General features: G+C 41.8%; 1 protein-coding gene across 1 annotated transcript in view; it reads left to right on the top strand.

Annotated features, from left to right (window-relative positions):
* Nucleotides 1-1149: 1149 nt before the first annotated feature.
* The window catches only part of TC2N (tandem C2 domains, nuclear), a 34131-nt gene continuing 11586 nt past the window's right edge, over nt 1150-23694 (top strand). Inside the window, exons 1-4 of the mRNA XM_068398756.1 lie at nt 1150-1271; nt 16423-16549; nt 17213-17446; nt 20691-20855. Of these exons, the coding sequence (XP_068254857.1) occupies nt 16483-16549; nt 17213-17446; nt 20691-20855 (466 nt within the window). The 5' untranslated portion in view covers nt 1150-1271; nt 16423-16482. The remainder of the gene's footprint in view (nt 1272-16422; nt 16550-17212; nt 17447-20690; nt 20856-23694) is intronic.

The following is a 23694-nucleotide window of genomic DNA, read 5'->3' as shown; positions in this document are numbered from 1 at the left end:
GCATACCTCAGGAGGACACAGATAATTTTGGAAGCATACCAGGTTACTGGTATTTCTTTAAAATAGTGACCACACATAATCTCATGAGCGCCATTAACAGGAATCAGAGCCACTCCGCTATGTGATACCCCAGTACTGCGTGACCAGCTCTTTGCAGAGATGAACAGAGATGCTTTGTTAGCTCAAATATTACAAGTCTGTGCTTTTGGCAAAAGATCTCCCCTTAGAGTGGCTCTGGAGCTCAAAGTAGCTGTGTTACACTGCATGATGACAGGCATGAAATTCTTAGTTAGCAGGTCTGTGGTGCTATTAAAGGTAAAATATAAAATATTGTCATAGAAAAACTACAGTCTTGGTGGACAAGGAATCCGCCAAAGGCTGCAATTCAAGACCTATTAGGGCGACTGTGCGAAAATTCACTGACTGGAAATTTTAAAGCTCTTAGAGTGTAAACAGCATTTCTTTGAGGAAAGATTCCCTTTTTCCTACTAATGCAGCCCCACTTCTCGCTCATATTTGCCTCCTGGGGTATTTCTAGTTATTTATCAGAAACAGGAATTGAGGAGAGGAGACCACCTTGAGTCTTGCAAAACTTTTGCTTCCTGCAAGGAAATTTCTGAACCAGAATTTCCTGACGAAATTTCTGAACCAATCCACCCTGTGTGATCCGTAAATTACCCTACAGACTATGCATTCTGTGGCAGGGGCTTTCTCTCACGTGTCTATGTAAAGCCTAACTTGACAGGGATCCATGTTCCAGCTGGACATGCCATTTACTAAGAACAGTATAAAAAATTAGTCACTTTTCCTCTCTAAAATATAGGCCTGGTTTTGCTTCTAGCGAAGCGAGAGGCAGCTTTGGTACTGACTTTGCCAGTGTAACGGTCCAGTGAGCGACAAGGAAAAGTTACTGGCAGCTATTTGGAGATAAATCTGCCCCCGTGAGTAGCTTTGGCGAGGTGGAGCGAGTCACAAGTCAGCGCGGGAAACTGCCCCTCCGCGATAGGGATCGGTGAGTAAGCGCTGCGGCAGCGCACCTGACGGGCCCGGCGGGCGGCGAGCCCGGCAGAGCCTGGCTGGGAAGGGCAGGCGGGGGCCGGCAGCCGCCGGGCGGGAGGAGAGGCCTGGGCGGGAGAGGCGGCGAGCGGCCGGGCAGGAGCCGCGGGGCAGGGCGCGGCCCCGGGCAGGGCAGTCCCGCAGGATCTGCGGGCAGGCGGCGGCCCGCGACAGCCGCGAACGGGCGAAGGGGCGGCTGGGCGCCCTCCCCGCAGGTACCAGGCTGGGGCGGGCGGGAGCGGGGAGCGAGGGCCGGAGCCTCCGCCCGGGAGTCCGCCGGCTCTCTGGGGAGGAGGGGGCGGCGGAGCGCGGCGCAGGCAGCGAGAGGGGGCGGCAGGTGCGAGCAGGGGCCACCGCGGAGGCCGAGAGCCGGGCCGGGCCGAGGCGGGGCGCGGGAGCTGCCCCGGCAGCCGCGGGCAGCCCGAGGCCCCGCGGTGGCAGCCGCCGGCAGAGCCCGGAGCCGGGCGTCCCGCAGCGAGGGGCGTAGGTGTCCCCTGCGGGCGGCCCCTGCTCGGGCCCCCGCGGTGGATGGTGGAGGGGGCGGTTTGCTTCCCTTGCCGAGGCGCTCATCGGAAATGTGGACTTGGGCTTTATATTCCCAGCAGAACCATCTGATTGCCTCTGTAGCTCGTGGCACACCTCAGTACCGCAACACGGGCCGTGCATGAGGGGAAATGGGAACAGAACGAGCAGGGAAGGCTGGCTTTGGCTGGGCTGTCTTGCTAAAGTGACTCTTCTGTATATGTATCACCGATGTGATTGAATATAACAGAACTGCCTTGTGCATTAATACTTGAGTATTTAAACGTGACTACACCGTGATAGTTTTGCAATTTGTAAATTATTGTTTTCTCACTGTGCATATAAGGCTTCTGAGAAAGAAAAACTAATGATTTTTTTTTACAAACCCTGATGTATTTCACCTGATGCATACTGATAGGTATATTGAATGGGACAGCATGTTTTTAAAGTTAGAACTCTTTAAGGATGTTAGCATATTGATCTACGTTGTTTTTCTAAGTAGGCTAAAACTTGACAGGTGAATTCAACTTGCAGAACATGAATTGCAAAAGGCAGCGTTATTGGGCAGTTTGTGTTATAGGTGATGCTGCACCATCTGTAGTGCCTTGCCACCATGCTACACTGTCAGCGGAGGTTTTGGAGTGAAGATCTTTCACTGCCTGGGGTTGGTTTGTTTATGGCTGTATGAGTGTTAATTTGACAGTGCGCTTCCAAGATTTGGCTTGGGACTATATTTTCTACCAAGTGACAGACCTTGAGAAGTGGAGGCAGGTAGAAAAATAGTAACTATATTGAACTACTACAGAATTAAATAGTCATATAATTTAGGTCTGAGGTTAAATTGTACTTAAACCAGTCTCAAACTGGTATTGCTATAAGAAAATGTCCTTGTAAAATCAAAATATTCTGTGTGAATTAACACCTAAGCATTATCATAGGCAAGAAATAACTCATTAGATCACCTCCTCTAGGAACACTTCAGGTAATTAAAGATACAGCTTAGCCAAAACTCAGAAGGAAGTTATGAATATAGCTAGACAGATTTTCCCGTCTGTACTGGATGAAATTAGCATCAGAAAATACATTATATTTACTTAAGTTGTAACCTGCTGTATCCAAGAGCACTGTTAAATCAGCAGTTGTGATCATAAGCGGTTTCAAACTGTCTCATTCAAAAGCCACAGTGTATTTTTTTAATGCTTACCATACAGCTGGATTCCTGGGTGGTTCAGATCACTCTTGTTATTAAACAGCAGTCTGAAATAAATATCATCTTAAATTAAGCTGGTCTTGTAACTTTCCTTCGATGTGGAAATGTGCCCGATGTCTCATGTGATGCATTTCTCTAGATAAGAATAAAAAGGTCAATAGTGTGGCCATTCCTACAACGTACACTTCCAGTCAGTGCTGTTGTAATTGTGCAGGAAGAGAACTAGATCTCAAGGGACATTCGCTGGGCCACAGCTGTGAAGTGCTTGGGCATCTAAAGGATCTTCTGGGCGCCCGCTCCTCAGAGCTGGATCCTTCCAGTCCTAACCCTCAGTCTCTGATCTGTGCAGGCTCAGGTTTTTTCACAGTAATACTCACTGAATGCATTGAGGTCTGCTGCTTGATGTGCCTTTAGTTTTGACAGTGTTGATTCGTTAGGTGCCCAAGCTGTCCAGGGATCCAGAAGCGAGGTGTTCTTTGACAAGTTGCTCTTAGAGAGCCCGAGTGTCTTCAGATTACACCTAGACGATCAGAACCACTTAAAAAACATGCAGGGGAGTATATTGCCATGCTTTTTATTGTATATTTTTTTTTTCCTACTATTCTTTCTAGGCTTTGTCTAGAGCTGTTACCCAGATGTGAAGAACCAGGTTCTGAATTTGCATCTTTCATTTCTCAAGAGAGTGCTAGAGCCATAAACCTGTGTGTTGTGCTGGGCTGGTGGTCTCTGACTCCTTACTTGTGAAACTGTTTTGCCTTGCTTTCAATACGGAAATATTCGTTAGGTGAGCTGTGAGCCTACAACTCAGTCGCCAGGGCATGAATCCAGGAGTGGGGAACTTTGATTTCTAGTCCTTTTGCCAGCTCCATGTTAAATATTAAAAATATATTTGCAGAATATATGTGGTTAAGCAATATTGAATTTCAAGAAAAATATTTAAGTGTCCCTTGATTCTTGCAAATACTTATAAAAATCACACCTACTAAAAACGCTGCACCCAAAGGGTATGCTGGACTCCACAGAAGTCCCATCTGTTCCACTGCCCTTTCGCTGCACTTAATTTAGGTGATGGCTCCAGGTGATTAAATCCTCTTTCTTTTTATGCTATGGAAAGAGTGAATGTGGGCAGGATTGTTCAGTCAGTCGTGTGTGTGTAGGCTATTAACTTACAATGTTGGAGAAAAAGCTCAGACTCTGGTCTCTTTTTCTTTGTCCTAATCGTTAGGCTCCGTCATTTTACTCATTTCTTCTGTCACTTGTGTTTCCTATCAGCTCATTTGCTTTTTGCTCAGCCTCTGTTCATCATACTCATAGGTGTTTTAGTTTCAGATGTACATTAACTCTAAATGCACTCCCCAGAGTTGCAGGTTGGCTGCGAAAAGGGCGGTCCTGCTCTGGTCGCCCGTTTTCCCCACTGCGCATTCTGACCCCACCTTGTGCAGTCACGCACAGGGGGAGCTGGAAAACGACTTTTTTTAAAAAAAACCCCATGTTTGTTTATTTTAGTGGTTTAGTTTTGCAACTGATCAGTGAGCTGCGCCAACTCATCGTGCAGCTGCATGTTTACTAGATCCAACAGGAATGGTTGTTGGCAAGGGAGAGCGGAGCTGCCCTTCTGGTAGCAGCCAGCCCTTTAGGCAAGTGCAGGACAGGCGGAGGCAGCCCCCACGTGTGGTGGGCAGAGCCAGAGGACCTGTCTTAGAAGGCAGGCTCTACTAGGCTTGGGCTGGCTTAGGCCTACTGTCTTCCTGTGAATCTTGCCTGGTTTGGCTTTTACCAGAAGTACCCTTGGACTTTGGTGGACACATTTATTGAATTTGTTTGCTTCATAAAAATGTGATTTACTTCATTTAGTGAATTTTTCATGATGCATATCCTGACCTGTTGCTCCCCTCTTTGGACTCTTGTTTAATTTTATAGAAAAGAGACTTTGTTTACTCTGAATTGCTACCTCCCAAGATACTTTAAATCTGGTAAATATTCTCTCTCTAATCTAAATAGGCCAACACCCAATCTCTGTCAGCAGAGAACCTAAGATCTTGTCTCTTTAAAGTGAAAGGCAAAGCGGGCTTTGACTTTAAGTAGGACAGGATGACTTTGGGTTAAGCCGTGTTGTCAATGCTACTATGAAGGCTCCCTCAGAAAAATTGCTTATGCAGAGAAAAAATATGTTGATAGCCTTCTGCAGCCAGGTGAATCTTCTGACCTAAACTGAGGAGCCTCATGTGGGAAGAGGTTCAAATCCTGGGCTTGGTTTGAACTCATCTGTGTTACATCATATCTCATACTCGCGTTAATACATCAAACCATGCAGAATTAGTGCGGACACTTCTCTTAAGCTTAGTCCGAGTGTTTGTTTGCCTGTCATCGCAGCTGAAGTTTACATTAATTCAGTGCCAAAAAAAAAAATTATGTCACAAATCTGATGCTTATCTTTCTTGTAAATTGTACCCTGGTGATTTTGTTTTGAAGCTTTGTTTTTCAGTGATCTAATAGACACACTTAAACTGGAGAGAACAGATAATCAGTCCCCAAACAAAGGCCCTTGGTGTTTGAGGGGGGTTCTTGTGGTCATTGCAATGAGCTTTGGGTCTGGCCTGAAGACCCAAGTTCTGGAGATGCTGCTTTGGCAATTAAACCAGCTTTGAAGTCCAAGAAAGCAATCTAGAAGGACCATGACCCAGTGGCCTCAAAACCTATTAGGCGCTTAAATTAATTTACCACCTATGTTTTGGAGCCTGGAACCTGGCTGTGGACTTGTACAGTGTGGTCCAGCCTGGGCAGGCGGCTGCCTGGCTCCCTGCCCAGCTCCCCTGGGTGCCGGGCAAGGCAGAGGGCAGCATGCCGGACCCCGGAGCCTCTGTGACCCCATTAGCAGAGCGTGCTTGGGATACATTAATGCACACGTGCAGCGCCTCTGCTTCGTCTGAAGCACGGAGAGCTAGAAGGCTGCTTGGCTTTTATGGGACAGCCTCATCACCAGAGCAGTGGGAGCCCTTGCTCCCCCAGAGCCCGTGTGCTTCCAGGCCAAGGGGACTGGATGTGGGCCCTTCTACCGTGCTCACTGGAGCTGGGCCACCGTGCACAGCCTCAGGTGGTTCCTGCGGCCAGAAGATGGCCCAGCCCTTGACCAGGGCTTGGCAGGGGCTGGAGGGAGCAGATAAAGAGGGGCTAAGGAAGGGTTCTCTTTGCAAAATTCAGGCATCCAGCCCACTGTGTGTGTACCTCTTCCAATGAGGAAAGTGTCTGCCTTACTGCAGAGAGGAGGGTTAGTCAGAAGGTTTAAAAGTAGCTTGAGCTAGCAGGGCTTCTGTGGTTAGAAGTGAACTGGTACAAAAACAAGTTGTGCTTCCTGTTCGAGAGATTCATAAAATGTTGCTTATCACTGAGTTTCTAGGTGACAACAAAACATTCTCAAGACCAGTTTCATTTCACAATAGAGGAAAATTCAAAACCTCTTAGTTCTGGGTTGGGTTTGGTTTTTTTTTTTTGCAATTTACTTTTGCATAATGGGATTGTTGGCCTCTAGATGGAGAATCTCTGTCAGTCTCCCATTTAGGTTGTCAGTCTGCTGAGTGGTGACTGGAGTAGCTAAAATTTCCTTCATGAAAGCTTGATCACACCCAGAACATCTCCCTGAATTATCCTGGCTTTCATTCAGTTCAGTGGTACGTGTACTTCCAGATTTAGTCTCACCAATGTGTGAAATCATGGGTCAAAAATCTCCTATGAAGAGTGTTGATTTAAACTCAACAGGACAAAAAACCCCCATACATTCATGGTATAGCCATTGTTCACTTTGTTTTAAGCAAATCTGTACTGAGATGGGAAAAAGGTAATTATAAGCTCATGCTGCCAACTTCTGCTCTCAGGACCTCTGTCTTCTCAGAAGGGAGCGGAGCCCCCCCGCTGTGCCCCGTAGTTGTAGCACTATTTGGCCAATAATAATTGGGATGTTAGATGCTCCCATAAAATTGAAACAGTTCTGATTTCTGCTGTTTTCTCCCAATGTCTACACAAAATTATTTACAAATACCTCTTTTATGCAGTGCCTGGTTACCACTCATCTAATTGGGGAGCTGCCAGCTGCTCCAGCCAGTACAGCTCTTTGAGAGGCACTGCTGGGGCTGTTAAAAGGGGTGGATCAATTTAAAGCAAAAAATGAATTAAGATCAGTTCCCATTTCCCATTCTCAAGTCATTCATTTAATCTGTTTTCATATATGAGATGTACTGGAGTCAACTGTTTCCTTTCTTAATCTCAGCCATAGTATTCTAGCCTTCATTTATACAACTTACATCTTTCCTTCCTCCCACCACAATGTTGTAACTGGTTATAAAGTGTGACAATGAGGAGCAGAACTGCTGAACAGGGAGTCCTCATCCTGTGGAAACTCCGTAATACAAAGTTTTTTTTTTCATCATGAAATAGGATAATAACTATATGTAAAATAACAATTAAATAATTAATGCAAAATAAGTAATAAAAACCTGTTTCACGTAAAACAAAGCAGTAGATGCTTTGTGTGCTTGTATAAATAAAGAAATACTCCATCTTGACTCTTGTAGGTCAACAGGGTTCCCTTAAAATAGTTTTAGTGGTAATGAAACTTTATTTGTCCATACTGTTTGGGTTTTCTTCTTTTTTCATATGTACATGAGGAGCTGTTTTTCATTAGCTGTCTGGATATTATATGTGTATCCCTGTGTTTTCTGCGTGGCTCTGTGGTCATGGCAGAGGCTGAGGAGTCCTGGATGCCATTCAGTGCTCTCTTTCAGTGTTGCATTGAGTTCGTTCCCAAGGCCTATCTTTTCAAAGCTAGACAGGTTTCGCCGTGTTAGGGAAGTCCACTGCACAGGCAGATGCTCTTGCCTAAAATACCTTCTTCTTGGCTGGCCTGTTGAAAAATGCATCCAGATGTTTCCAGTTCTCTTTGGTATCAGGGACTGCTGACAGTTCTATTTTTGTGGCTGCCTGGCATTACTGCAGAAGGAGAAAAAAATGGATTAAAACCCGACACAGAACACATAAAGAAAGTCTTAAAGTTAGATTATAAAGTAACCATCGGTGATTGTCATGATTTTTTCTGAATCTGCTTAGAGCGAAGGACTTCTCTTATGTTGAATTCTTTCCATGTTCTCATCAAAAGCCAAGTTCTTTTTACAGAGATTTTAGTCTCTTAAGTTTTCTTTTCTGGTGTCCTGACTTCAACTCTTGCTTTTCTGTTTTCCATCTGAGTCCAAAATGATCTGCAGGCCAACATAATGGATTTATTCTTTTGTGTTCACTGCCCCAATACATACCATATTGTACATCCTTGTCCAAGTCAGTGAATTTATCTGCAGTTCACAGGAATAGTGTTGGCAATTCAGTAATTGGATGAATTGGTTACTTGCCTAATGCAGCATTAGGAAGAAACACTCTCTCCATCAACTTTTACAGCCTAGAGCATAAGGGATTCAGCATATTAAAATCCCAAGTTATAAGCTTTATCATGGGATAGATTTATAACATTCCCGTCTTAATTCAAATATAAATCTCACATGAGAAAAATTGGCTCAGATTTATGAAAATTGTTCTTTTGGCCCTTGTAAATGATGTTATTAATCTTCTGCATACTGGGGCAGGCTTGGATTAAGTCTGCATTTAAGGGATGCAGGTGCAAGCCTAAGCCAGAGTCAGGGTGTCCCTGGGGGCCGTGTCAGAAGGACGACTTTGGATCATGTACTCATGCCACGGCCTGTTCTCCTTCTCCAAGGGGTGCCTGGAAAGCAGAGGCAGTTGTTCCTGCAGAACAATAGCTCAAGCACACACACCTGCTCAGCTTTATTTTTCTTCAGGGAAGTAGGCAAGAGCAATTAGTTCTTCTTTCTGATGTACTCTGTTCGGTGGTCTGTGCCTGGGCTGCGTGTACAGATGTGCTGAAGGCCATTTGGCTTCCTCCAGTCTGGAGGCCTGGGAAGAAGCAGCTGCTGAGCTGAAGGAGACTACAGCTAGATTGCACAAGTGCTCCTTCTATAGGGTTCAGCTCAGGGCCTGCACGAATGGAGACATATATTAAATCATCTTTGTCTGGGAAGAGAAGCTGGAGGGAGAAGGGAAAGTTGCAGTGGGACACGGCATGGTCTCTCACAACTGCATGTAGGAAGACGTGCTGTTCCAGGCAAAGCTTCTGCCCTGCTTCAGTTAGAGCTAGACCTCTTCTGCAGGACAACATATAAAGCCGCTTGTGGGATCACAGTGAGCTGTGCTTTCACTGCTATGACAACAGCTCAGTTAAGGATTGACTTCTGAGGTGGTTTTCTTTGCCTCAGGAGAAGCCTGCTAAAGCTGAATAAGTAATATCTTTGTACAACTGTCACATCCCAACTGACATCAGTGAAGTATGGAGCACTCCTGCTGATCACGAGGGTTTTAAACTTCATGTGCAACTGTTATCTCTGTGAGAGCCCGGCAAACAATATCTTGCCTGAACACTACACAGTCACCAGATGGACTGTGGAGATGCTCTCTGCAGGCTCCCATCCTCCTCCTCTTCTCCACTTGCTCAGAATATAGTCAGGAGGATGCAGAGGCAACAGTGGACCAAGAACAGTTTGGGATCTCAATACAATGCTGTGGGAATGAGAGCAGTCTTGCCCTTGCAAGTATTAATTAATGAAATACATTCTCACCTTAGATTATCCTGTGACGTTGTTGAGTCTGAGGTGCATAGTTCAGTTGTGGTGCCAGCCTCAATAAAACTGGTCAGAGAAGCGGGATCATGTTTTGAGAACTATACAAAATAAACTTGAATGGTGTAAAACCTACAGGGTTAAACTTGCCTACATGGGTTGCTTTGATCTACTTAGCTTACTGAAGAGAAATATAAGAGAAGGTTAGATCTTTTAAGATCTGAATGAAGAAACGAGATACTACTGATAATTAACACTCTTAATATAGCGAAGACATAAAAACTGGGAAAAAAATTAAACTGGAAATAGAGTTAAAATATTAACAGTGAAAGCGATTGGCTATTGGAATATTTTCTGAAATAAAACCCAAGTATCTTCCTGCTTAAGTTGCTCAGTGTAGTGCAGGAGTCACTGGCTGAAATCCAGTGGTGTCAGTAACTGAGGAGGGTGGGATAAGGGTGCATAATGAGCCTTCTGGTCCTCAAAAGTAAGATTCTGCTTTAGCAAACTGTAAGTGAATGAGAGGAGTTTGCAGGACAGGACCGTGCTGGTTCGGACCAGTGGTCCGTTCAGTTCAGTTTCCTGTTTCTGGGATCAGTGAGAGGAACCTGTAAAGCTTCCCCGATGGACTGTTGTGCCCTCATTTACCAGCATGGGCAGGTGCTTCCTGTGCCTAGGCAGTTAGTGGTTTGTTTGCATCATGGAGCGTGACACTTTTTCCAGCAACTTTTTACCGTCTGTTTCTGTTAACAGATTTAATTGTGTAACTACTTAAACAATGCCACTAGGCTCTTTGCCCCAGGAAAGCTGTGCAACGGCCCATCATAAAATCCCCATCATCTAAAATAGGTTAATGATGAATAGTCTTTTTATTTTCAGTTCTAAATATGTAATTAGACTTTCTCTTCATTTATTTTCTGCACTGGGAGACCTTTGCATCTCTTCAGTATGTTTCTGTCGAACTGTTTGTAAGGTGTCTCTCACAAGAATGCCTTTCTGGTTGTGTCCTTCAAAAGCCTTCTCATAAATTCTCTTTCTCTGTTGTGTTATTTCAGCATCTCCTTTGTGATCCACTACTTTCAGGGTGAAATCCCTTTCTCTTTCCAGGCACAAAAGAAAGGAAAGCCTCACATTTTCTTCATTTCCTTGGAAGGGAGAAGAGCTGGAATAATCTCTGTGTGCAAATTCCCAGAGCTTTCATGCTTTTTGCTGAGTTACGGTTACAAGCAGAGAAGGAAGGTGTGTGTACACACACAGACCCACTAGTTGCTGCAGATACCACCGTTGTGGGATTCTCCTGAAACAGGCATAGGAGCCTTTTACCATGCACCTGGTAGGTGTGTGTTGGCATATTTTTTGTTTCCTTATTTTTTTTCTCTTCCTCCAGACAACCTACTACTGCCTAGGTATAATGAATAGGAACAAAAGCGTATGCCCTGTCCTTTCACAGGCTCAGACCCACTTGAAGTGCCTCTGTCTCCTGTGTGGGTGGTACAAATCAGACCTGCCTACAGTCCCCAAAAAACTGTGGGTTTTTTTTTTTAAAAACTGTGGACTTTATGTCTTTGGCAGGTGTATGCCCTTACACGGCACTTTGTGTGTAGGTGGGTGCATGTGCTGTTCTTGCTGCTACAGTAGCAAAGTACCTGGAGGCAAATTTCTCAAAACCATTTAAGGTGTTTTACTAGTGTTCACTGGTTTCAAGATGCAGTGGTCACAGGCCACCCCTCTTCAGACGAAGGGCTGTGCTCAGACCGGTGCACAGCTCCCAGACGCTCTCCCCCAGAAACAAAACTACAGAACAGCTGGCCGTGGAAGTTAAACCTTTTGCAGCATCTGCACCCTCAAAAGAGCATCCATCTGACCTGCAGCAGAAGCAGCTTTTGCTGTGCTGTGTTTTTGTTAATCATCTGGAGACCTGCGGTGGTATTGGTATGCTCTTTGAAAGATTTTTATGACTGGGATTGACTGCATCTCCTCGATCTGAAAGGCAGAAAGGCACAGAGGTAGCATAAACGTGGTGTTGGGCTGAGGTGTGAACCGGTAAGCTTGAGCTCGCTTTCTCCACAGGGCAGATCCTCAGATGTTGCAAAGTGTCACGGGTCCACTGGGGCACTGGAGCTGTAGACACTTATGTCATTCGAGGTCTGTCCCAAATGCTTAATAACAACCCATCATCCCTGTTTCCAGATATATTCTTTTACACCTCCCACTTTGCAAGGACTTAACTGCTACTAGAAATTACGTCATGGTGTTTCTGGAACGCAGATCTGAGAATGCGTTTTATACATTTATGGCTGGCCATAAATCTCATAACGTTTGAAACTTCTGGTTTAGCCAGCTTTCCCAGTTTGAGATCAGCTATTTCACCTTTGTGTGTGTGGTGTAGTTTTAAATGCGTTATCTGATCAACTCCTATGGAGCAGTGCTATGACTAAATGCAGTAAAATACATCAGCAGCCTACAAACTTGTTGCAAAAGACACCCTTTCATCATAAGGCAGCAGAGACCTGACATTTCTTTGCAGACTGCTGTCAGCTTTTAATATTTAATGTTGCGATCATCCGTTTTCTATCATGTTCTTTATATTTAATGAGTTGTTGAAAATATTTACTTTCTTGTCCAAACATTTCTGTCTTGTAATCATTCTGGAGGCATCTGGAACTGAAGTCTTTGATACTCTGTTTATCTGATTTTAGCTCATTCAAAATTTCTATCAGAGAAATCTGGAAATCATTAAGATAATTTATGTTCTCCATCTAAACCCATTAAATAGAAGTGACTGTAATTCTCTAGGCTCTGTGTATGTGTGTGGTTGGTTTTTAAACTTTTGTTTTTTCCAGGATGTTCTAATAACCTTGGCTCTCCTTCTGCCTTAGTGTAGAAGGACTATTGCTAAGTTACATTTGAGTATTATATTTTGGCTTGATACTGGGAAGAGAGAAATGAAAAAGCTTACTGAAATTGGGGGAAAACACTGAGAGAGAGAGAATTTGAGACAGTGACAAGATCTAGGTTCAGTTCCCTCTTCTGCTGCAAGTGATTTGATTTCTTTATCTCACTTTTTTGATTTGAAAATCAGGGATAATTCTTTTCCTCTTGTCCTTTTCTCAGTCTAATATCTCCAAAATGCAGGATGTCTTTGTCGTGTGCACATTGCCTAACAAAAACTGACCCCAAAACTTAGAGATACGGTCAAGGAATCCTAACTTTTTGTTAAGATGGGTAGCATTGCTGGGAAGTCAGTACCTCTTTAGAATTTAGTGGTGCACCTAACAAATGTCTTTACAGTTCAGGTTTATTTGGTAAATTAATTCCCAGATAAATGCATGTTAGTACAATCTTTTAACAACTGTTAAATGATAGACTCAGGTTTTTTGTGTAGCTGACACCAGCAAAAGGTTCTGGCATGTGGGAGAAGTTTAACCTTTGATAGAAATGGCAGCCTCTGTCAAGATCATGAAATACTTGTTTAATTGTCTACAAGATTTTTGTTCATTTTCAGTTAATAAAATATACAACAGAACCTGCTGAATTTACCTCTGTCTCACATGGTTAAGACAAAACTTTTGCATGCAGTGAAAGTTGTATAACTAACCATAGGCAACTTGGGAAGCATAAATATGAGAAAATAAATGAACTGGGAGCCCAGCCATCTAATTTACTGCCAGGATTGCTCTTCTGAACTAAAACAAAAAACCAAATATATTTATCTCTGTAGCTTAATTAAGTGAATTAAAACTTTAAAAAGTAATTGAGACCATCCATGTTGTGATTTCATGAATAAAGCAAAGTGCTTTAAGCAGAATGAGGGAGCGCTCTATCTAGATGATCTGTCCCTCAGCAAATGCTGTCATTTTTTTGTAATGTGGCTGTGGTGTAAGTCTAGGAACACAAGCACTAATTTTGTCACTGCAACCATTACATTTTTAAGCTTAAAAAAAAGTGTAAACAGTGTTCTAGTCTCTTACTCTTAGAACTTTCTTTTCAAAATACTGTGTTTAAGTTCAAATTGAATTGGAAACTCTAAGCTATGTATCTATATACTTTGGCATTGGCTATTGATATTACCTTGTCTGCAAAACAGTAATCTGTAAATAGTATACTCTCTTCTCTACAATAGGCAGTGATGAATTGCTTTATATTTATGTATGAATGTTTGCATATTGATAAATGGGGGAAAAAAGATAATGGTCAATGACTATCACAGGTTACTTGGTCTTACTGTGAAAAACATGGTCTTTTTTTAATGATGGAAGTACAAAAGATGTTGAATTGCATTATTACTGTTATATCCTCAATACCCATGTGTAGCCCTTTCTTTCTAGGTGAGGCACTCAGCCCCGTGATGGAAAGGCAACTGCTTGTGACAGATGATTTACATTTGTTTATTTGCTCACATTAATGGTTCCAGCTGAAAAATTCTGGGGAAAGAAATTACTACCATGAACTGAACTTTCTGTGATGCAGAAAGACTAATTTTTCCACTCTATGTAGCTGGAAAGCGAGGCGGTTACTAACATTTTGGTTTCTTCACCAGCAGTAGCGAATAAATTCAATCTGGACATTTTGAGATAAAAGACTGTTTTGCCTGCGCAAACTGCCACTGAGGCTTAGATACCATTGTTGCAAAGCTTAGAGCAAACAAAGCAGCTGTTTCAGCCCAGCTTAAACAGGGTGAACAAGAGTAAAGCGTATTAACTCCAGCTGTGTACTGATAACAGCTGCGAAAGAAAATCCCTGCAAGGGAGCCTTAAAGTAAACTTTGAATTCTAGCAGGCTTAGCTATCATGAGTATGCCTCGAAGGGAGGAGCAGCAGTGAAAATATGATCCTTAGAAACATGGAGGATTTAATGAGAAATTCCTGTGCCTCTTTTTGTGCTTCTGTAAAGATGCAGAGCAGGTTCTGGGGTTGGTGGTGTCGCCTCTGAAGATTTTTGATGCAGATCTCAGACTGTACTTACACTCATGGGCAATTTTGAGATCAGGGCAAGTACTGAGTGATGGATTCTGTGCAGAGTAATGGTGTCCCTTTTAAAGTAAGATATTGCACCCCTGCCCTGTCTGGTTAGAGACTACACTGTAATCTCTTCGGTAGCATTCTGTTTTCCAGAATATCGTGTGCCAGTAGTCAGGCTGCTTCTGAGGGGTCATTTGCATTTTGTTCATTTTGGTTTATTGAGCACAAAGAGAACTATAAAATTAGAGGAAATTATTAATGCCACTTAGTGGTAAAATCAGCAAAAATTATTCAGAGAAATTGTAGTAAACCGAATGTGCTCCCTTAGGTCCTTGTTGCAGTAGAATAATGGTTTACATAAAAAATATATTTTAAGAATTTCCTTCTAATCAGTACTCTGTGATAGTTCATGATTAAGAATAAATCTGCAACAGTTACATAGTTGTAATAATAAACCTTCATTATATTTCACACTTGTATTTTAAAGATAAGTTAATTCAAGGCTTCCTCATGAAACCATCCGCTCTCAGTGACTTTGCAAAACCCACAAGTTAAAACATAAGTAGCAATGCTGAGGTACTGTAGAGTGCAAAAGAGCAGGTCAGTAAGTGTATGCTGTGTTGGGTCAGTATTTGCAAATTGATATGCATATTGATAACTTTCAGTTGTACCCTACCCATGGAAGTAAGTAATGTTATGACAAGAAAGCACGTTTTCTAAGTTAGATGAAGTGTCGCTAGCTTAATATCTCCACTTGGCATCCATCAGAGTTTGGAGGCTTTTAAAAGAAATGATTTTGGATATTAATGTTATTTCTGGTACCGTGTTTGTGTGGTTCCCTATCTTTGAATACACATACAAAGAAAATGACGGCACTTGTTTAAGCTGCAGGTGGGAATGGCTTCCGTGCTGGAGCATGGAAGCTTTCAGCAATTTTTTGCAATTGAGATAACTGAGCAAACATGTCCATTTTTGTGTAATTGTCATCTTCTCTATATGCTTTCCCCTTTTCTCTTGTTGTCTTTCCCATCCCTTTAGCTTATGTTCATGTTCTGTTTGGTGTCGTCTTCTGACCTCTGTGGAGCTGGACTCATGTCTTGGGTATGTTCTGCAAAGAACCTTGTGTACTTTAGGTACATGTAAAAGGACTAGACTTAGACAGCTAACGTTTTGGACAGGAGGCAATGCAGCTGTCTGTGTCCCTCTGAAAAGAGAACATAAGGATATGAATAAAGACATTTAAATGAGGCCAGTTAGTATTGTCATAAAGTTCTTTTAATGTTAACCAGCTGTTACAGACTTGTTCTCATTCTTTAGTAGATTACATGCCTCTTATTTTGCTGGAGGTCAGCACTTTCTGTATGCATAGCAGACAATTATATAATAAAACAGGTCTTCAGTTTCATGTGTATACAATTATTGGAAAGCAGTAGTTCGTCAAAGAAGGCAATTTTGGCATCAGTCGTAAAGAGTGTTTTCAAATAGTAAGTATGGAGTATGTTGAGTGAAAAATGTAAACATGTATGGATGTATGTGAAAATAGTACATGAGTGAAAGAGGATAGGAGAAACATGAACAAGGGTAACAGAATAAAAAACACATCTTGCAAATGACTTGACAAGACCACATCAAAACAGCTGTAAAGCTGAGTAAATCCCAAAGCCCAGTGGCAACACAAATACAAGGAGAATTTTAGTGTTCCTGAAAGACAGGGACCTGAGTGGGTCACTGAAAGTACTTGGATGCTGTACATTAAAATTATTTTTTCTTTCCCTGTGCTTTTACATAAAAACCAATTTGTCTTAGTGAGAGAAAATCTGATGGCTCTGATCCTTTTATGACAGAAGTAGCTTTCTCATTGACCCTAGACTGTGTCCAATAAGCAATCATGTATTAAATAACTGATAATATTGCATTTTGATTATTAAATAACTGATTATATTGCATTTTGATTTCAATTATTCCCATCTAATATGGTTTATTTTATTGTGTTTTTCAGGTTTGGTAGCTACACTGGATATTTGATTGTGGTCTCCTCTAAATTGCAATATTGAAAACAATGGCAACAGAATGTATAAAAAACTGCTGTAAATGGTGTTTCTGCATGGAAAAAGAAAAAAATGATCGTGAGTTCTGACATAATGATGTCGACTAAGGGTTTTGCTGTTCTGGCTTCATTAATGATGAGATTTTCAATTAATAAAATGACTGTGTCACCCCTGATAAACTTGAATTCTTTTACAACATCCAAAATTCTTTCCATACGTCCTCTTGGAGATTGAACGCATGCTTGTTAGTGTTATGAATTGAAACTGGAACTGAAAAATAACACTTGTCTGAAGTCTGCTCCTTGCAGTCTGGAATGCTGTCCAAAAAAGCCAATTTTTTTACCCAAGGTTGTGTAAAGGTCTTGTATCTTTCAAACTCTTAAGAGTGAACATTTTTTTTTTCTTAACTCTCTGTAGATTTGCTGTTAGGATTTTCTTTGGTGTGTTAGTTGTTTGAAGACTCTTCCATGATACAAGTGTACCCCTTTTAAAAATTCACTTAAGAGCAAGGTAGTTATAAATATAGAGGCTTGGGCAACAAAGAGTTTGGATCAGTACAGTTGTCATGAGGATGAATATCTTTTCCAGGTGCTAGCCGTGAATACTGGTAAAACTGAATACTAGCAGCTGTTAAGTATATATCAAGCACAGATCCTGTTAAATAAAAGAGATCTGTTCATAGTATTGTTCAAAACTTAATGCACATGTGGACTGTCTGGGTTTTTTGCTCTTTATTTTTAGCAGTTTCCATGGTGCAGGAATCTGAAGCAGTAGCCGCAAGCAAGCCAACTATTGTAGAGAAGCCTCCATTGTCTTCTGTGTCAGTGAAGCGTCAAGTTGGCTGTTCAGAGGATTATCTGCTTTCTAAACTGCCCCTGGATGGTCAGGAAGTACCATTTGTGGTCCCTCCATTCAAATTGGCTTATGTACAGCCGAAGAACCTTCCTAGTATCTCACACGCTGGAGGGATTCAAGGTAAAACATAAAACAGCATTGCTGAAACAGTTGTTTCGCTTCTGCTACTCCTTGAAAGTTGTCAAATATTCCTACTGAAAACATATGTTTGCAGAACTTTTCTAGAAGCCTGGTCTTGTCTCTTTTCTCTCTGGATATCCAGAGAGGTTTTGGGAAGGATGTCATCCCACTAGGAATCTCTGTGATGTTGCATGAATAAAACTGAAAGGGAGGATTGCACACCAGTGCTCGTACTCAGAATAATGGAAAACACTTAAAGGAAAGAGAAGCTTTAGTAAAGAATTTATTGGAGGCAAGGAAAGACCTAACACATCCCCAGCGTCCACATCACTCAAGTAAAGAAGGAGGGTGGTCTGGCTTTCATGTTTAATGTTCTGATATGTTTTAACATGCTAGCACATCTTCCTTTTCAAATTTCGCCAATAGCATGTGCTACTACATGGTGGAATTTTTTCCCCTGCTATTTCCCGCTCTTTTTTGCTGCTCTTTGGGAGACTAGGGGTCACAGATCTCAGTGGTATAAGGCTCACCAGGATGTTATGATTCTTTGCTTCACAACAATCTTGTGCTTCAACCTCTGGCAGTTAGTCCCATGCTCAGACTGCCAAAATGATACACATGCAATTTAGGCACAGTGGCGTTTTAGAAGAATAGGAGCCTGGCCCAGTAACATGAGTTACAGGGCATATGCTATCGCTAGGCTCTTGGTCCTGCCAGGAGATGCCTAGAATTAGGTCAGGGAACATTTTGGCACAGGTGCATACCTGAACGGTTGTTTTCTCTAGAGTTGCTTTGCCTCGAGGACGTGATAAGCTGATAACATGCTTTTAGTCCCATGTGACTGTATTTCTTTTCTTAGGGTGGAAACCTCAATAACTGAAAAAAGTCAACCACATGTTGCGTAATAACTAATGTAGTACTACCTAACCTTTTTGTGTTTGTGTGGTTTTACTCCCACCCTTCTCTCTTCTCCCCAAGTCCTTGCTGTTGCTTCTTTTCTGCTCCTACATGCCTATTACCAAACTTCCTTCTCACCCTCACCCACTCCTGCTGATAACACTGGCACTAGAGCCAAGCTAATCAGCCTAGCAGAGCTGTTCAGTATGGATTGGCCATTCTGTGCCCAGTCTTTTTAGTGGGCTTTATTTGTGATGTCCGCCTCACCAGACATGGACAGGTAACCTAATAGTTGGAGGTAGAACATGTGAGGCCCTCCTCATCTCTGAGCCTGATCTCCTTCAGCATCCCTGCTTCCCTGCTACTTCAGTAGCTGGTTCTTGTAGGTCTATAATTGAACAAGGTACGGAAATGCAGGACATGCTCCTGGTAATCCTCTTTCTCAGTGGGTCTGGGTTCAGGCCCTGCCTTGCTTTGTCCTACCTCATCCTCAAGATACTGTACAGAGAAGTCCATCAAGGGCTCTGAGGTACGAATGTTCTCCAGGAAGAGGGAAGATGTGTCTAACAACCTTTAGATAAATGTTTTCTTCGTTCATGCTGTTCTACACAATCTTATCAGTCAGTGACTTATAAACAAGTGACTTATGTTCATTGGGAATTCTGCTTCATCATCATTTCTGAAGATCATGGTGAACAGAGTGGCCCTTAGGCTATAAAGCCAGTAGATCTTCTGGCAGGATGACCTGACTCTACGTAATTGTCTCTCTTGAGCAAATATTTTAAATTCTTGAACAAATATTTGAAAAGTGCCTCTTATGTTAAGTAGGCAACTTCCATTTCTCTTTCCAAATATAAATACTTAGTTTTTTAAAGTACAGCTTTTTAAGCCTCATTGAAGTTGTGTTTAAAAATGCAATGTTTACTTTTTAGGGAGATTTACTAAATAGAGTGAAGTATGCTGTCATTCCTTCTTCACATTAGCCAAAGCACCAGCATATTCAAAAAATGTATTTTGAATATTTGCTTCTTAGACCGTTGTTAAATACCTGTAGATGTCCAAGTTCCACTCCATTTTCTGTGTGTGTCTGACCATTTTCCTTTAGTGAAACAAGACATGCTCAGTGTTAGCTCTTGGCATCCCTTCTGAAAGCAGTTAAGTCCTGGCAGCCTTTCTCTTCAATACTCACTGCAGCATGTCTCATGCTCTCACAGAAGTAAGCAAGCAGGAAGAAGTGTGCTCCTGGTCTGGAACACTGGCTTTTCCATCATCTGCTGTGTATCAATTCTTTATGGCCTCACTTCTAGCATTCATCCTAATTTACGTCATGCTCAAGCTCATTATACTTGAATTCTTGCTTTATCATCTCTCATGTTCCATCTCACTGTTTTAGTTATTCTTTTTTACTTACTCTACTAACACCCGGAGGGAAGGATTTAACAGCAATAATAGTTTGCTTCTTATGGTGCAACACACTTGCAGAATTGAAGGCACTTTATAATGGGGTAAAGAACTTTTTAACAGATAGGTTGAAGTCCAGGGAGGTGAAGTGAAGGAAGCAAATGTCAGAGCTTGGCAGCGTCCAGATCGCCCCATCCCCATTCTCTGCTGTACTATTACACATGGCTTATTTTTTCTCCAGACAGAAAAAATGAAGCAGTACAGCAGTGTTCTTTACTGTTCTGCTAACCAAGACATGCATGTTTTTTTCTGAAATGATTATGAATAAAGGAAAGAAAAATAGGGCAGCTGCGCTGTAATGGGCTAAGTAAAGGGCTGGGGTTTGAGCATTCTCAGATCTGTCTACTTGTGCCTCAGCCAACAATTCAAGTAATTTTGGACCAGTGATTTTGCCACTGACACGCTTCCTATGAAAATTGGATGACAAGGAGACTGCAGTCACAAGTCACATTATCTTTCCATACAAGACCCTCCTGAAGGTCTGGGGGTCCATTGGCTGAGTGGGAATGTCCTGGGGGTAGGGAGCCAAATAAGTCAGAGGTTTTCTGTACACATGGTCCTACTTTTTGTGTTAATTTCTGTCTTGCTGTCTGTCTTTGGAGCCTTCTGTATTTTAGCTAGTTAGGCATTTTTTGTGGAACTCCAAGACAGGGTATGCATAACTTTTTATGGCCAATTTAATTCCAATGTTTGCTATCACACTGTGGAAACCTGACATTATGTGTATGTGTGTTTTGTTTTCTTTTTTTTTTTTTCCTTTTCCTGAAGCACATAATATTGAAATATTTTGTCCTTTGCCCTGAAGGCACTCTGCCTGCCTTATGAAGCCAGGCAGCCTGTGTTATGTCTGGAACTCTTGCATTTGATGTTTACTTGTGCTCCGCAGAATCTGCCAGAGCCTCATTTGGTGACTGGAAAGCAGAACTGCACGGCGTGTACCAATGGCCCCGCTATGACGTGTACAACCCATTCTATTTGGAGCATCGGGTTTCGCCAGATCTGATTAGGCGCTTCCAAGGAAAGTCAGATAACAGGAAATTATATGGATCAGGTGAGGAGGACTGCACCCTTACTTTTCTCTCTTCCTCCCTTTCCCAAGGTTTATAGGTAAGAGAAAAAAGCCATTAGTCTACAGAAGACGTGTTTGATTATAGCAGTTCTCAAACTGGTCTGTATGCTACAGACACTTCTTGGTTGGTGAATCGATCTGTGCAGCCAGCTCTGCTTGATTTCCAGCTGTGCTGTTACTTTCTCTCTTTTGGGGGCTTAACAAGGCTTGTGTGCATCACACGAAGGTAGACAAATTGGAGAAGCAAGCTAGTGTGGCTGCCTCTGATCCAAACCAGGATGCAGTACTGGAGATTCCAGCTACCAGTAATAGGAGTGTTTGAGGGAGATGGAAAAAAGAAGTTGGGCAGTATGTTGAGTGGAGGAATGCCTGAGGAGTATATAAATATGGAGAGAGGAACAAGCACCAAAAAAACATTGAGGAGCAGGTGATAGGAACAGGTGCAAAACGGGAAGTGATGCTATATGCCAGCTTTTTTGTAGTTTGCTTTTGAAGGTGTAGACATGTCCTCGCTTCTCATTGCGTAAGTGTGTTTAAGAACGAGGGAGGGCTGTGAGATAGTGAAAGTTTAGATAGAAAGTGTTTGGCTACCTAGGTAAAAATTTTCCTCTGTGCTTTTCATTGGTGTATGTATCCTATAATGAATGCTGTTTAGAGTAAAGTAGATGACTAAGTGTTCCTTGCTGTAAGTGATTGCTAAGGCAAATGCATTCCGAAAACTTACATACCCAAAGAAATGTACACACCTCTCTATCGAATCAGAAGCTGGCAACAGCACGCATTTTTAAAGATGTTTTATTTAGAATGCTATAGCATGCTTATTTTACAGCTGGGGAAATGTCTCAGTCTGTGTCCTGTTTTAAAAATAATTCTGAATCACCATAGAAACTACATGAAAAGACTATATATTTTTTTTTAAGACAACAAAACACACGTAGAATTTTAGCAGCCTTTAATGCATATGGTTTTACTAGACTTTGTAAGCACCTGTGGTGGGAGCCAAATGGATTTTATAAAACTGTCTTGCACATCTTCCCTTCAGTTCATCATCTCTTTTTCCATTTTTCTTCAAGCTGAGTAAACACTTCACTAGCTTTGTCTTAGTAAGCTTAAACACAAGAAAGGTCACTTAAGTGTGTCTGGAGTACAGTTCTAAAATGCCTTCTTCCTCTGGATTTTTTTGACAGCTGTTTCAAAAGTTAGATTATTCTCTTCATGTGCATCTATAGACTATTTAAGCAAAACTCTAGGCCCATTTTGTTGCAGCAAGTGCTATGATACTTTTCACATGTGTGGGCTTAGAACTACAGAATGTGTTTATTGGGAAAGTGTGAAGTGAAATTCTTGAATTTTCATGTGAAGTCCCTCCTCTTCGTCTTGAAAAAAAAAACCACCAACAAACAAACTGAAAAATAAATTTATTAGTATTTTTCCAAAATTCTAGTTATTACTGGCAAACAACATATGTTTACAACATATGCTTGTGGTTAAAATTTTTCTGCTTTTTTATATTTTATAGACAGCTTTCTCAGTGTAAAAATTGACATTTTTTTCCATTAAAAATTTAAGTTTTTGAAAAAGGCACCATCTCTTCCCCCCGCAGCGCCCCGATGTTCTTTTAAAACTTTAACCAGCTTTACTAGAAATAGCAGATCATACTGTCTTTAAAGCATTTCGGTGATTTGTAACCTGTAGGCTCTAGTGGATGTTTCCTGGTAGTTTGTGAAAGTCATGAATACTGAATATGGAATTAAATTCCATAACCACAATCAATTTCAAATCAAGTAATAGGCTGGTCTCTCCTATTTGCTCCCTTTATGTCAAACAAGGTTTCTAGGCCTTGTATGATATTATAAAGCTATTTCTACACCAGACTCAGTGAACAACTCAACCCTTTTGTGTTCATGCACAAGAGAGAATTTGGAACTCATGCCAGACATACAGACCTTCATTAAATTTTATCTCAATTATGTTGTTACTTTCCTTTCCCTCCCATGGGTTGTCAAAAGTTTCTTCACCGTTTGTTCTCTTTTTCTTCCTTGGGAAAAGAATTATTCTTTATTGTCACATCTCACAATAAGCATAACTGGTTATTTCTTTTGATAGCAATAAAAGGGAAATAAATTTTCAGTAGCAAGTGATGTAACTCTGTTAAGCTATGATCAGTGAATTGTAATGGAAGTCTTCTGAAATACCGTAACGCAGCGTTGCAACAAAAAGCAATTCATTGCATCAGGTAGTCCTAGAAGTTAAACTATACTGCTTTCATTCATTTCAACATGGGTCAGTTTTGAAGTTGGGAGGCTTTAAAAACCTCTTGAACATCACTGGAGTCGGCAAAGATTCCTGAAACAGTGGCAGTAGTTCAGCTCTCATTTTCTACTGTTGCTGCATAATATGCATAGACAATGTGCTTTAGCTCTGTACTGCTTCAAGGGCGAACGAAAACCGATAGGATCTACTTAACCACCTCCAATTTCTGAGGAAACTACCTTTCTATAAAATAAGGATCTTGCTTTTTTGCTATAACAAGTATGTGTCATCTTAAGAGTTAAGACTTGCTTTGTCTGAGATCTAGGAAGGGTGCAGAGTATGGTGCTTCGACACTGTGATCAGTAAAGCCAGGGAGATGAGGCCAAGTTTAGCAGGCAGAATGTTTTTTGCCACTGGGATCTTTACTGTGGAAAAATTTTAAAAAAGAGACCAGCCTAAGCCCCAGTCCTGGCTGACTAGATTTAAAGACAAGGCTTTTCTGTTTTGCTAAAGCATCTACTAAAAAAAAAAATATTTTGAGGAAATAACTTTGAGGCAAGCTCTCCAT

The sequence above is a fragment of the Nyctibius grandis genome, chromosome 4 (assembly GCF_013368605.1).
Source record: "Nyctibius grandis isolate bNycGra1 chromosome 4, bNycGra1.pri, whole genome shotgun sequence".
NCBI classification, from domain to species: domain Eukaryota; kingdom Metazoa; phylum Chordata; class Aves; order Nyctibiiformes; family Nyctibiidae; genus Nyctibius; species Nyctibius grandis.
The sequence above is the reverse complement of the archived record's forward strand: the minus strand, read 5'-3'. Positions and strand labels throughout refer to the sequence as shown.